Source organism: Papio anubis, chromosome 1 (genome assembly GCF_008728515.1).
Source record: "Papio anubis isolate 15944 chromosome 1, Panubis1.0, whole genome shotgun sequence".
Classification (NCBI taxonomy): Eukaryota; Metazoa; Chordata; class Mammalia; order Primates; family Cercopithecidae; genus Papio; species Papio anubis.
In genome coordinates this window covers 129,445,575-129,461,131 of record NC_044976.1, presented here as the reverse complement: position 1 = coordinate 129,461,131, position 15,557 = coordinate 129,445,575, and the positions used below count along the sequence as shown (strand labels likewise).

General features: G+C 37.6%; 2 protein-coding genes across 2 annotated transcripts; both read left to right on the top strand.

The window, feature by feature from the left end:
* Positions 1-1,529: 1,529 nt before the first annotated feature.
* On the top strand, positions 1,530-7,156 carry LOC100999517 (olfactory receptor 6N2). Its single transcript, XM_003892878.5, has one exon. It carries the CDS (start codon positions 2,724-2,726, stop codon positions 3,675-3,677), a length of 954 nt encoding a protein of 317 aa, XP_003892927.2. The 5' UTR covers positions 1,530-2,723; the 3' UTR covers positions 3,678-7,156.
* A 4,077-nt stretch (positions 7,157-11,233) lies between these two features.
* Positions 11,234-15,000, top strand: LOC116270025 (olfactory receptor 6N1). The gene has a single exon (XM_031654278.1). It carries the CDS (start codon positions 13,757-13,759, stop codon positions 14,693-14,695), a length of 939 nt encoding a protein of 312 aa, XP_031510138.1. The 5' UTR covers positions 11,234-13,756; the 3' UTR covers positions 14,696-15,000.
* Positions 15,001-15,557: the final 557 nt, after the last annotated feature.

Here is a 15,557-nt window from a genome sequence, read left to right as displayed (position 1 = left end):
TGGGGTCCAGAGGCCTTTAGGGTGCTCCTGAAATTATTATGTTTGCTAGACCTTACTTGATCTACAAATACAGTTGGCTTCAGAAAATCTAACTGGTATAAAGAGGAAACATTACCAACAACAGTTCCTTGTACACAAAAGATGATCAAAACTATTTCTTGAATTTAATTTCTCTGAGTCAGGGAGAGCAATGATGGGTCTTTCAACAGGATTAGGGAAAGTTGAGGCCAGACTAAATTTGAGAAGCTAAGTTTATTAGAATACTGTAAACTTTGAATTGCTAAGAAGACAACAAAAAGGATGTGTTCAGGTGCAATAGAGAAAATATAACTCAAATTTAGGCTAGAATACAACATTAATTGAGTTCACAATTCTATACTTATTGTTCCAGGCATCAGCAGGAAAATATATAATAATTAACGAAGTACTACATTTGCTCTCAAAGATCTTAACAATTTATGGGGAAGACAGACTTGTTAAAAAGGTAACAATGTGCTCAATGTAAATATTATGAGGGCATAGAAAAGGACTAAATAATTCTTTTTCTGAGGTGTTCAGTAGAAGTATATTTAAGGAGTTAAGATTTGATCTGATTTTGAAGGATGAGAAGCAGTTCCCAGATGGAGAAAAGAAGAGAGATGACTTGGAAGAAAATGAAATGTAATGAAGCAAGAATTTCTTTTTTAACATATCTGTCTCCCGTAATTGGAGAGGTGAATGTACAGTCTCTTTAGGTTAGAAGAGAATCAAGAAGAGTCTTTTAAGTGTCAACTGCTTCCAATGAATTTCATATTCTAAAATATCAAACCGAGAAGTTTATTTCTACTGCAGGGCATTTGAGTTTGAAAGAAATGCTCGGTGTTGGGTGAGCGGTAGAGGTGCAGGGAAAGTATTGGTCTACTAATTATTAAATGAATTGTTTAAATTAATTCGTTTGGTTATTAATATCTTATTGAATACTTTTAATGTGACAGCCATTGTGACGAGTGTTAGGATGATGAAAATAAGCAAGAGACTGGTTTGTCAGTATGATAACTAGAATTGAGCAGTTCTCTTCAACTGCAGTATGATCTACACAGGGTCTGGTGTGACTGGCACTGGTTGCCATTTTATGCATTTAAAGTTGCATTGTGATTTCTGTTGTTGTTTTCTTTTTGCATCTGTTACACATTTTGCTTAAGAATAATTAGAATAGTATTTTGTATGAAATTTCACCAAGCCAGCTATATACTTTTCACCTGTATTTATATAATTGATTTTATGAAAACACAAGATGCATGTTTATTGCCACTTATCATGTTTGTTTTTGAATCTGCATTCTTTTTCTTTCCTTTTCTTTTTTTTTTTTGAGATGGAGTCTCGCACTGTCGCCCAGGCTGGGGTGCAGTGGCGCGATCTCAGCTCACTGCAAGCCCCGCCTCCTGGTTTCAGGCCATTCTCCTGCCTCAGCCTCAGGAGTAGCTGGGACTACAGGTGCCCGCCACCTCACCCGGCTAGTTTTTTTGTATTTTTTAGTAGAGACGGGGTTTCACCGTGTTAGCTAGGATGGTCTCGATCTCCTGACTTCCGCCCGCCTTGGCCTCCCAGAGTGCTGGGATTACAGGCATGAGCCACCACACCCGGCCGAATCTGCATTCTTACACCAAACACGCTAACCACCCTAACCTATCTTCCTGTCAGCAATACCCACAAGGCAAATTCACACCTTCATTTCCGAGCTTGAGGTCAGAATAGCTAAATTTTAGTTATGTTTTAAAAGTCTACATCTGACCAGGTCACTCATCTAGCAAACATTCTTCAGTTATGCCCTACATCTATGGAGCTAAGGTCTTAAAGCACTGAGTGAGCTTTCCCAGTTTGCTTACCATAGAGGGGAACATGTGTTTCCTTAACGTGGGCTGCTTGCTGCTCAATGCTTTTATTTTTGTCTGAAATATTTCTTTTTCTCTTTTACATAGCTGATCCCAGATCTTCTTGGAAAATTCATCTTATGGGCTTCCTCTAAAAGTTTTTTTTCAGTCATCCGGGCCTGAGAAATGAGCCACTTCTCAGGCACTCTGAAGTGTTCCGTACTTTACAAATCCTATTGAGATGTCTGCTTCTCTATAGGGTTGTAAGCTTTCTGGTGGCAGAGACTGTACGTTGCTGAATTTTATGTTCTTTCTGCCTGACACATATTTGTTCAATAAATATGAACTGAGCTGAACAATAAGAAAAGATTTGCTACTATATTAATCTCATGCCCAAAATTCACTCTTTAAGACTTAACTGAAGGAAAAACTATGACCTGGGAAGAGGAGTTAGAATGTTTGGGAACAGTCATATAGTACAGAGCTAGAATGTTTGAGGATGGTCTAAATGTTGTTTCCTTGAAATAGTATCTATAGGAAATAGAAAAGTGTTCTAATTGTTTCTTTCTCTCTATTCCTGAATTTTCTTATTTGCAAAATAGGCAAAACAATGGTGCTTATCTCATTGAAGTATACAAATTAAGTAAATATTGAATGCAAGACACTTGTAAAAATGTTTGATGAATAGTTAAGTGCTAAGAAGAGTTGGCTATTACTGTTTTTACAGTAATAGTAATAGTAGTGAGAGTAATAGTAGTAATTTTAGTGCTACTTTTAAGTTAAAAAGAGGGAGAGAGAAATGAAGTTTTGGCATGGATTCAGCAGTCATATCAATCCAATGTTTTCTTCTTTCCTTCTTTACCTCAGCCTCCCATGGATCAACACAACCATTCAAGCCTGGCTGAATTTGTGTTCCTTGGCTTTGCCAGTGTGGGCTATGTCAGGGGCTGGCTTTTTGTCCTGCTGCTGTTGGCATACCTGTTCACCATCTGTGGCAACATGCTCATCTTCTCAGTCATCCGACTGGATGCAGCTCTGCACACACCCATGTACCACTTTGTCAGTGTTCTTTCCTTCTTGGAGTTGTGGTATACAGCTACCACTATCCCTAAGATGCTAGCTAATATTCTCAGTGAGAAGAAAACCATTTCTTTTGCAGGATGCCTCCTTCAGACCTACTTCTTCCACTCCTTGGGAGCTTCTGAATGCTACCTTCTTACAGCCATGGCCTATGATAGATACCTGGCCGTTTGTCGGCCCCTCCAGTACTCTGCAATTATGACCACCACACTCTGTGCCAAGATGGCTGCTGCTTGTTGGATTTGTGGCTTCCTGTGTCCCATTTCTGAGGTGATCCTGGTCTCCCAGCTCCCATTCTGTGCTTACAATGAAATCCAACACATTTTCTGTGACTTTCCACCTTTGCTGAGCTTGGCCTGCAAGGACACGTCCACTAACATTCTGGTGGACTTTGCCACTAATGCTTTCATAATTCTTATCACTTTCTTCTTTATCATGTTTTCTTATGCAAGGATCATTGGGGCTGTGCTGAAGATAAAAACAGCATCGGGAAGAAAGAAGGCCTTTTCTACCTGTGCCTCACATCTTGCTGTAGTCCTCATCTTCTTTGGGAGCATCATCTTCATGTATGTGAGGCTAAAGAAGAGCTATTCACTGACCCTTGACCGAGCACTTGCTATAGTTTACTCCGTACTAACACCAATGGTCAATCCAATTATCTACAGTCTTCGTAACAAGGAGGTCATTAAAGGCATCAGGAGGACCATCTTCCAGAAGAGAGATAAAGCTAGTGTTGCTCACCATTGACTTTCTTCCAATGTCCTTTCTCACCTCAATGTTCAATTCATAAAAGTTCTATGTCCCTTTAGCTTGGCCTTGAATAATCTTCCCATCATCACACGTGCTCTGAATTTCACTTCCTTTCAGCTCTTCAAATACTTCATTTCTTTATGGTTTTCTCATTTTCTACATCTCTACTTTTTCCATTTTTTACTTGATCACTTATGTCAGCATTTAAGAATATTTTAGTATCTACATTCTTCTTTTAAAAAATAAGCATGTGTATTTCCTTGGCCACACATATGCATCCAGCTAGAGATCAATTTCTCTGCTCCTTTTTCCAGTCAAACTTCTCAAAACACCATATCTCCTCTTCTTTACTTCATATTCACTTCTCAGCTTATTCCAATCTTATTTTGGCTCAGACCTTCCAACTAATATTTTGTGAAGGCCATTATTGACCTCCATGCTGCCAAATTCATCAGAAACTTCTTTTCCTTCCTCTCTCCTGAACTCTTGACACAGACGACCAGTTTTTAATTCCTCAACTCTCTTAGCTTTTACTCCTTAAGTCTCCCTAAATCTCATGACATCATTACCTCCCAATTTTCTTCTTATCTTTCTGGTGAGTCTTTCCCAGCCTTCGTTGTCCTGCTGTGCTATATCCCTAGATACTCAGAGTTATTCTTATGGATTTAAATACGATCTCTGTCTATCACAAGGGCTCTTAAATTTTTATCTCCAAACCACATTTTTTTCTCTGAGATTTAGACTTATATATTCAACTTCCCACTTATCAACAGTGCCTGGATTGGAATTCTTAATAATTTAAAACTTAACATGTCAAAATTGATTTCTTAAAATTCCTAACTGTGAAATCTTGATGCTTTTGTTTCCCTGTGTTTCTTCTAGAAAATTTTAAATATTCCATTTTGCTTCCTTTTCTTCCACTCATAATTGTGATCAATTATTAACGTATGCCAATCTTTTCACAAAATATATTCTTGAATCAATTTATTTCTTATTCACTTTAGTGTTTCTACCCTGGTGTAAATTGCCAACATCTCTCAACTGGATTAATATAATAATATTCTACCCACATTCCTTTCTCCTACTCTCATTCTATTCTAATATATTTTCCACACAAAATATAAATTAATGTATTTGAAATCTGAATTGTATATACCATTTTATAAAAACATGAGAAATTCTCAATTGCCCTTAAGATAAAATTCAAAGCCTCACCATACTTTATAAGGCTAAACAAAATTCTTCCCTGCCTTCCTCTCCAACATAGACTCATACCTCTTCTCCCTCAGCTCCCTCTTCCCTAGCTACCTGATTACCTTTCAGGTCTTCAAATACATTACGGATTTTTCTGGCTTCAGGATCTTCACCCTGTTTTTTCCCCAATATTTCATTTGGCTCACTCCTCTTAATTGTGTGATTTTTCTGTTCAAATATCAATTTCCAGTGATGCCTGCTTTGAGAGGACTTCTGAACACTCAGTCTAATTTATGTCACTCATTTTTATCTCTGAAGTGTGTTTTGCTTCTCTTCAAAATATGTATGGCAATTTATGTGTTTGTGGACATTTATGTATGTATAGATACATATGGTTTGTCATTCTTTCCTACAAGCATCTATAAACTAGATTTCATCTCAAATTATTTCAGTTTTTTAATTTGTTGTATGTCCAGAATCTAGCACAGCACCTAAATAGGATGAGTATTCAATGCAAGTGTAATGAATGAAACATGTAATGAATCTTACCCACACCTGATCAATAACATATTTGGCCTTTAACAATGACATAATGATTCTAATCATTACCGAAACTCACTCTTCCACAGAATGCATTGGTCTTCCCTAGTTGTACTCACCTGTTTTCTGCACATCCCACCTCAACTTGTCTACATCTGCCTTTTGAATTTCCTTGGATAATACTGGTAGCTGGTCCTTACTTAGTCACCGTGCATCATACTAGGTTATCTTTTCTGGATCTGTATTTATTTTTTTACTCACAGACTTTGGTGGGCCGGTAAGCTATCTCTAGATAATATTCATTTTTAACATGATATGGTTATGTGTAAACATACATTTTAATGTCATTTGAGAAAATGCATAAGTGTAGGATTGCTAGGACGCATGATAAATGTATGTTTATAATTAACTGTCTATCTGTTTTCCAAACACTAGTGCTTTTTGGGTCCCTCCGCTGTGGTGCAATGTGGGGCATGTGTAGTAAAAGTCCATTCAGTCTGGGAAGCTTTCCTGAGCTGTGGGAATGGGCTTGTCATGAACCCCAGGCTTCTGTTTCTCATTGCTGCCTGTCTGTGAGTAACAAATCTGCTTTTCTTGATTTGTTATGTGTTTTGTCTCACCAGATTCATGAACTAGGTAGAGAACCTTTGCACATATATGTATGTCCTTTATTCCAAATCCTCCCTGCTGTCATCCACACTATTTTATCATATATTTTTTTAAAATAAACACACAGTACATTGCTACTATTTTTGCTATATACAGTCATTTTCTGTGAACAGTGGTGGTAAAAGACATTACAAGAGGGTGAGAGGTTAGTTAGTACTGAGGAAGTCAATGGAGTTACAGGTTCAAGTCATGTGATAACATAAAAAAGACCGGCAGTTATGTGCTAAAGTCTGCTCATAGTTTTTGAGAAATGATTGACAACTTATTAGAAATTCTGTGGCACCAATAGCTTGGAATCAGATACAGTGGGAGTATTAGCACTATGCCAATCAGCAAATGTTATAAATCAGGGCCTTTTTTAAAATGGTAGGCTATGTCAAAGCTAAACAATGCAGACGCTAAAGTGGTAAGGACAGATTTAATCAGTAATATACAGATATAAAAATATATACACACACACAAACACACACACACATGCACACACACACATAGACATAAATTATTTTGGTAGCTTTGAATTTTCTCAGGCAGGCACTTAAAGAGATCCTAGGATCATCTATGGCCTTGAGCTCTTAGAAACTATGTCAGTGTTTAAGTCTTTTAATACATGTGGTGGGGGAGGGAAGGTGGGGAGGGTGGATGAAATAATTTTTGCTGACAGTCTATAGATTTTGTAAGCCAAGGTTGAGGTTTAGTCAAAAAGAGAACTAGAGTTCAATGAAGTAGAGAATCTTTGTTAGAGGAAAGTCAGTCATTAAACATTTACCCCAACACAAGTAGAGACAGAATAACATTTGGAGGGAGGGTAGCAGAACTGATGGACATATTTTAGGGATAGATGATATTCTAGAAGAATTGATGGACATATTTTAGGAATAGATGATATTCTAATTCACAGAAAAGAAGTAATTGAAATGAAACTGACAAGGTGGAAAATTTAATTTAAAAGGTAGTGGTTTATTTAACCCTTAATTGCCTTATAGGGATTTAGAAAACTTGAATAAACCTTTAGTCATTAAGTAAATAAAATTATTACTTAAACTCTATGTATACAAATCAAAAAACAAAATAATACTTTGACTCAAAAATTATGTTATTAGTTAAAAATCTATTTACCACAAACAAAATATTAAATACTTGCAACTCAGTTTGAAAAAAAAAAAAAATCTTCCAGAAAGAAAGTAGGAGATAGAAAAAAAATATAAACTTGGATGAAGAATATTGAAAGTGTGGGTGGGATGGGGAAAGTGACAAAAATTATTTAATTCTTCTCATAGTTTATATTATAGTTTGTAAGTACCTTTTTACATTATCACATTTGATTATTACTTTTATATGAGGAAAGTAAATCTTCTTTATACTTTTTAAAATTTTTATCTGACAAACAATTATATATGTGATGTTTTGATACATGTATGCAGAGTGGAATGCTCAAATTAGGCTAATTAACATATTTATCACCTCACATATAGTACTTATCATTTTTATTTTGTGGCAAGAATATTTAAAATCCACCCTTCTGGCAGTATTGCCAACCAAGGCTTAATGAAGTGCTTAATGTCACATAAGTATTTGGAAGAATGGCTGGAACTGAAATCCAGGGTTCTGAAGCAGCACTCTTTACGGAGCAGGTAACATTAGAGTGGAGAGGAGAATGCAGTGTGTAAGACAACATATAACTGCTCTAAATATGAGCAACAGACAAGATGAGAAGTCGGCCTTAATGGTATTTATGTCCTCCGTGTCTCCCTGTCCTCACGCTTTCAGGGTCAGAGAAGGTCAGTTACATTTTATAAAGATCCTATCATAATTGAAAGTTGTATGCTTACTCCCAAGTCATGCAATACAGGAACCCATTTGAACCTAGTTTTCACACCAGTTATTGTTATTTACTAAAGGAAGTAATTGCCTTGAGACATGTTCTATCTCAACTTGGACTGGTAGTTATTGTTGTAGTAACTAATAGGTAATGAAGGACTACTAGCTAATGAACTTGCTGTATGTCAGTTCCCTTCCTGAGAGAGCACTTTAGTGACCCCAGGAGGTCTGCTCAGAAGGCCCATGGGCTTCTGCCTCTGTAAGAACCCTATCAAGAATCCAGGTTTTATGGGAGAAGAATTTGTTTTATGGTTTAACTTATTCCCACAGGTTCCATCAAAGTGATAAACTTCAACCCCTCCAGGCCCCTGGAGTGGCTGGGTATAATACTGCAAATGAGACATAGGAAGTGAGCAGGAAGTTCTCTTTGAATTTTAGACTCTGAGCAGTGGCCGGGCTTCCAGAGTTAAGCTGTAGCAGAGCCCTCCCCAGCATCAATCTCTAGGTAAGACTTTATCAAGCAGGTATTTTCATCTTCACATTCCTTCTTAGCCTGATCACTAAGAGACCTAGAAGATTCAGAAATATGGAGAGGTTTTGAATAATCAGGGTCCATAAAACACATAATTCAAACACAGAAACTATTTTAAAAAACAGTTATTCTGCTTTTCAAATGCTATAGTGAAGAGTCTGGCTTCAAAATTAGTAAATTGACTATATTTTTAATTAACTGTGTAAACTGGAACAAGTCTTCTCCCCTTTCTGGATCCCAGTTTTTTTGGTTGTTGTTTGTTTGTTTTTTTTAAATGAAGACATTGAGTGAGATAATCTCTAAAATTGTATCCCCCTTCTCACCCCCAGGTCTTTGGCCCTATGCCTAAACAATTATGAACTATGAATAATGCAGCTGTGGTATCTGAAGAAAATAATGCAAGGCATATATTCTAAAAGCTTTCTAGAATTAGGGGAATAAACTAGGATTTCAATGGACCTAAGTAAGATAAATGTAAATTTGTATATGTGGTAGGTTTTAAGAGAGCCCTGATTCCAATATCAGGAAATGGGAGTAGATGAGTAACCGATGAGCGGAAGAGATACACAAGTCATCTTGATCACCCTCTTTTTCATTACCCACCATAACTCTGATATATCAGGCATTGTGCTAAGTACTCTAGGAGGTACGACATGGTATGAAGTTTCCTTATTAATTTCAAGAAGCTCACAGAGAGTTGCTTTGGAGTGATAAGACATATGCATGGAAAATAATTGCAGTGCATTACAGGATATATTTGGGGGGACAGTGAGAAAGTACTACTGAGAATTTAGAAGTGTGAAAGAACAGTATTTAACTTAGATGGTTAGGGGAAAAAATAACAGACTTGCGCTAGAAAATGGTTCAAGTGGCTTCAGATTGATAAAAGATAAAGCGTATTTCTAGAGAGGGTACGCTGCAAACAAAGGAGTCTAGGCTAAATACAGAAACTCACTTGGCAAACACTGAAATTGCTATAATGGTGATGAAAAGAGTATTTAAAAACATGACTCTGGACCAGAGCAGTAGGGTTGTATCACAGAGCAAAGCAAAGAATAATGGTGAAAGCCAGGTTTCTGGTCATTGGAAGGGACAGTTGTAAACTAAAGCATTTCAAAAATGGAGAGAACTGTCTTATGGGTCAGGAAGCTTCCAGTGCTGTAAATCCAGGCAGAGGGTGGATGCCCATTTGTGGGGACATGAATTCCTTTATGAGTGAGAAGATATCAGTTTTTGCTGGGCTGAATCAAAATTAGAAACATAAGTACAATATGAAGTTTGATACACATGATTTATCCTTCTATTTTAGCCTTCCTTTTTGTGATATTTAAAGGTCTTTTCTTTTTATGAACTGTTGGAAATATATAATACATTTAAGATATTCTAACAATCCAATGAAATCCAAAATTATGGGGGCCACTGGAGAGGCATAGTTCCTAAAGCTTTTTTCAACACTAACTTAAGGTTTATCAGTACTAGAAGTTACAATCATAATTAGAAATAATAAAAGTATTTTTTTTTTAAAAAAGGGAAAACCATCAGTATTTTTGCCATCTTAAAGGGGGTGTGAAGAAGACAAGGAAATGGTCCAAACCTCTGAGAATTTTGAACTTGTAAGATGAGGGAGTTGGGGGTGCTAGTTTTCCATGGAAAATAATACTTGATCTGATCCTGATGACTTTGATTGCTTAGGCAGAGTATGGAGGGAGGGAACAATAGCTGGTCATTAATGAGTGATGATACAATGTATAGTGTGATAATAAGTATTTGGAGTTATGTGGAAACTTTACCTTCTTAGAAAGGAGAGGACAAGATACTGGCTTCTCATATTCAATCTTCTGACCTGTCATCTATGTAGATCTGAAAATTTAGTTAAGGGTTCAGAGTCTAGACAACTCATCTGTGAGTGGGACTGGAGGCCAGAGAAGGAAAGAGGCAGCTCTAGAATAGAACCTTTTATTTATATTTAGAAGGGAAGGAATGTAGAACATCTAGAAAATAAGGGTCTGAGAAGTAGACATTTAGGGATAATCCTTTATAGAAGGCAGGTATGCATCCAAGACTCGAAGGAAACAGAAGGCAGAATTGGGCAGTGGATAGACATGGATATGCAGTGAGAAAAACTAAGACAAAGAAATTTTGGATAATAAAGTAATTATGCTACAGCAAAATCACCCATATAAAAGTTTGGCCCAGAAGTAGGTCTCTGGAATCTTAGTATGAGAAACATCCTATATTAAGTCTTATATTGAGAAAGGCTTTTGTGTATGGGATGGACATGCTCCCTAGGTTTAGAAAAATGCCAAGAAAAATCAGAGGAAACAAAGTTAGTCTGGATGAATTTTAGGATCCTGGAGAGGGAAGAAGTGATAAGAAGCCTGGAAGGCAGAAAGACAAGACTCGGTGTCTTTCGTAACTCTTGGCCTTTGCACAAGCACTCCCTTTTGTTTCAAATACTGTTTTTTCATTTTTCCATCTAAACAATTCTGACACTTTATTCACTTCAAATAAAAATTATATATTCTGGCAAGGCAAGGTGGCTTATGCCTGTAATCCCAGCACTTTTAGAGGCCAAAGCAGGCAGATCACTTGAGCCCAGGAATTCAAGACCAGCCTGAGCAAAATGGCTAAACCCCGTCTCTACCAAAAACACAAAAATTAGCTAGGCGTGGTGGCGCATGCCTATAGTCCCAGCTACTTGCGAAGGCAGGGGCATGAGGAGGATTGCGTGAGCCCAGGAGGTCAAGGCTACAGTGAGCAGAGATCCTGACACTGCACTCCAGCCTGGGTGATAGAGTGAGATGTTGTCACCAAAAATAATAATAATAATAATAATAATAATAAATTATGTGTTCTATGAAATGTTCCTGATTTATCTCCATATCCAGCCCATGGCTTGTAACTCCTACTACACATGCAAATTAGTAGTTATCTTAATTGATTTGCATATTAATTACATAAATGTTTATTGAGTTGTAACTATATTTCAGACATGGCTCTAAGCACTTGACATACACCAGTAAACAAAATAGAAAAGAAAAAAATATTTGCCCTTAAGGAACTTATACTCTCAAAGAGAAGAGAACCAATAAACAATAGGAATAAGAAATAAGTACATTTTACAGCTTAGAACATGATAAGTCCTCTGGGAAAAAAGTTAAAAGTTAAGTAGAGAAAGGCAATAGCAGTACGGAATATGGATGTAAGGATGGAGGCACACTGCTATTATACAGGGTGGCCCAGGTAGTTGAGCTGGTGAAATTTGAGCAAAGATAAAATCAATGAAAGAGCTATCCAAATGGTGAAAGAGATTCAAGAAGAAGAAAAGAGCTACAGCAAAGGTTGTTAAATGATATGTCACTGAACACATTTGATCAATGGAAACGCAGAGCCTAATTTAAAATTTAACAGGATCACTCTGCTGTGTTAAGATGAGGCTACAAGTGTACAAATGCAAGTAGGGAGATCTGTTAGGAGTCAATTACAGTAACAGAGGTAAGATAAAAGTGACTTGGACCAAGGTGGTAAAACACAGTCAGTTCCTGGATATATGAGAGAAAGACAGAAACAAGGATGACTGCAGGAGTTTAGTTTGTCAGTTGGAAGATTGGTTGCCATCATTTGTGATGGGGAAGACTAGGGGCAGAGCCCCCAGCAGTTCAGTTTGAGATGGCTCTTAGACTTACAAGAGGAGATGTGAGTAGGTAGTGAAATATATGAGTCTGGAGTAGGGGAGAAAAATATTGCCTGAGATATGGATTTAGATGTCTTCAACACATTTATAGTGTTTAAAGCTCTGGTATTGGATGGCATTAGCAGATGATTTGAGTTTATATAGAAGAGGAAAGAAAAGATTAAACATGGACCATGGGCACTGTGACATTGAAAGGGTGGGGCATGGAGGAGAAACTAATGATGCAGAATGAGAAAGAATGACTAATAAGATAGAAAGTAACCAAAAGTATAGTACCCTGAGAATCAAGTGAAGGAAGTGTGTGAACAGGCAGGATAAATCAACACTGTCAAGATACATAGATAGTCGAAATAAGCTGAAGAGTGAGAAATGACCGTTGGATCCAGGAAGTCTTAGATAATTAATGTCTATGAGAAAGGAGGTTTTAATGGAGTGGTGGTAGTGCAAATCTAATTAGAGTGGGTTTAAGAAGGAACTTAAAGAGAGACATTAAAGGCAATGCATATAGCCGACTCTTGGAAGAGTTTTCTTTTAGGGACATAGAAATAGAGCAGTGGCTGTGGGATGAGTAAAGAGAAAGAATTTAAGGCTCTTGCTTTTTTGTTTGTTTAGTAAATGAGAATAATAGCAGGTTTTTACGTTGATAGAGTATTCCATGAAAGAGTTGTATAATAGTTAGTTGTTTCTCTATACTCTGTATTAGAATATTAGTTTGTTAGCATCAGGTGCCACATTTTATTTATCTGTTTAGTCCCTGTTCTAAGTATAATACCTAGAGTATTGAAAATACTCAATTGTTGTTACATGGACCTCAACACAGCAGAGCATGTATATGTAATATCTACAGAAGCAATAAACCAGAAAAGAGCATTTGAAGTTGATAGAGGGGGAAATGGCAGGAAGAATTGATGAAGTGGCCACAGTCTGAAGTTGAAATGCAGAAATATAGATTTTCCTCCTGTCTTTCTTTGGCTCTTTTATTTACTACAACCTTCTTATTTTTGACTGGAGCTCTCACCAGTGTCCAAAAGAGGTCTAAATTCTGACCTAATGCCCCTGAAAGATGCTAGCAGACCTGAGTTCTCATAAAGGAATAGGAGGGAGCAGAAGGGAAAATAGTTGATTCTTTGGTAGCCAGAAAGTTGAAGAAGAAAACAAATTAAAATAAGAAGTTAGAAAATAATATTCAAATTATATCTATTTGGTCCAGTACAGTATCAATATATTATCAGTATAAATGATGATTTGTATCTTAGACGAACAATATGTATAAATGTTAATATATACCTTGGATTAGAAACACTTAAATTTCTAAAATCTATATAGATTCTACTGAGAAAATCAACTGGGTTACAGGATGGATTAGGAAGGCCAAAAATGAGCTGTGTTAGTCAGGGAAGACTAAACATAAAGGTGAATAGTCTGAAGGAGGCTGTTGACAGGAAGGGCAGGGACGCATGGAATTGAAATGTTGACCTCTCAAAGCATTTATTGAGAGGGTTTTACTTTGGAGGTGAGTGAAGGGAGGGCAATAGTAATTTGAGGGTTGCCTTCTTGTTAGAACCTCTATAGTTCAACTTTCTTTCCTGTCCTTCCACACTTCACATCTAGGGACATGAATGGTGAGCAATGGACACAGGGAACTGGAGCCAGGTAACAGAATTCATCATCCTGGGCTTCCCCCATCTCCAGGGAGTCCAGATTTATCTCTTTCTCCTGTTGCTTCTCGTTTATCTCACAACTATGTTGGCAAACCTGCTGATATTCCTGGTGGTCTGCCTGGACTCCCAGCTTCACACACCCATGTACCACTTTATCAGCATTCTCTCCTTCTCAGAGCTTGGCTATACAGCTGCCACCACCCCTAAGATGCTGGCAAACTTGCTCAGTGAGAAAAAGACCATTTCGTTCTCTGGGTGTCTCCTGCAGATCTATTTCTTTCACTCCCTTGGAGCAACTGAGTGCTATCTCCTGACAGCTATGGCCTACGATAGGTATTTAGCCATCTGCCGGCCCCTCCACTACCCAACCCTCATGACCCCAACACTCTGTGCAGAGATTGCCATTGGCTGTTGGTTGGGAGGCTTGGCTGGGCCAGTAGTTGAAATTTCCTTGATTTCACGCCTCCCATTCTGTGGCCCCAATCGCATTCAGCACATCTTTTGTGATTTCCCTCCTCTACTGAGTTTGGCTTGCACTGATACGTCTATAAATGTCCTAGTAGATTTTGTTATAAATTCATGCAAGATCCTAGCCACCTTCTTGCTGATCCTCTGCTCCTATGTGTGGATCATCTGCACAGTGCTCAGAATTCCCTCAGCTGCCGGCAAGAGGAAGGCCTTCTCCACGTGTGCTTCCCACCTCACTGTGGTTCTCGTCTTCTATGGGAGCATTCTCTTCATGTATGTGCGGCTGAGGAAGAGTTACTCACTGGACTATGACCGGGCCCTGGCAGTGGTCTACTCAGTGCTCACACCCTTCCTCAATCCCTTCATCTACAGCTTGCGCAACAAGGAGATCAAGGAGGCTATGAGGAGGCAGCTAAAGAGAATTGGGATATTGGCATGAGTTGGGGCTGGGAGTAGGCCAAGGCTGGACCTGAGGGTATGGTGACCGCAGGGATCAACAGTGGCCAGAGACGAGAAACCAAAAATTCAGTGCTTTTCTATGTGGGGTGGTGCAGCTGCAGCAAGTGCTGACTGACTTTCAGTGTTACAGCGACCTTCATACTGTCTGCTGGAGCCACATTCGGTTTGAGACCAGAGACTAGGGAAAGTACACATCCCTTCAACATGATGTGGTGCAGTGATTTTCAAAACTCAGATATTTATGTATCATACTTAGGATTTTTTAAAATTTATGTCTTACCTATTATATATATATATAGGCAGTTTTAAAATTTACTTGACTTAATGTAATTATAGTCAGTCATGTCCTAAACAAAATGTGCTAAATAAAATTTAGAATATGAAATTCATGATGTTTTTTGTACCACTTGTAATCATTTCATGTGGAGAAGACTGGTACAGTAGAAAAAAGCATGTTTTTTGAACTCACATATATCTGGATTTAAATCATATTTTGTTCAGTCACTTGCTAAATACTTAATCTTTAGAAAGTAACTTAGCATCTCTGAGTCTTAATTTCATTATTTGATAACGATATTTTCTTGAAGAGTCTTTTGAATATTAGTGTTAAGATTTGTAAACCACAGTGCACAGTGTCTGACATGTAGGTGATAGTAAATAAATAAGGACTTATTTTTATTTTATTCTGCAAGACCTCTCATCATTACTCTGAGTCTTAGAACAATATCTAGTAAAACATAAATAAACAAAAATACTTTCAGGTGTTTTCCCCAAAGGAAAGGAGCAAACTAGCCAGAAGGAATACTTGTATAGTATACAAGTATAGTGTACTTGAAAAGTAT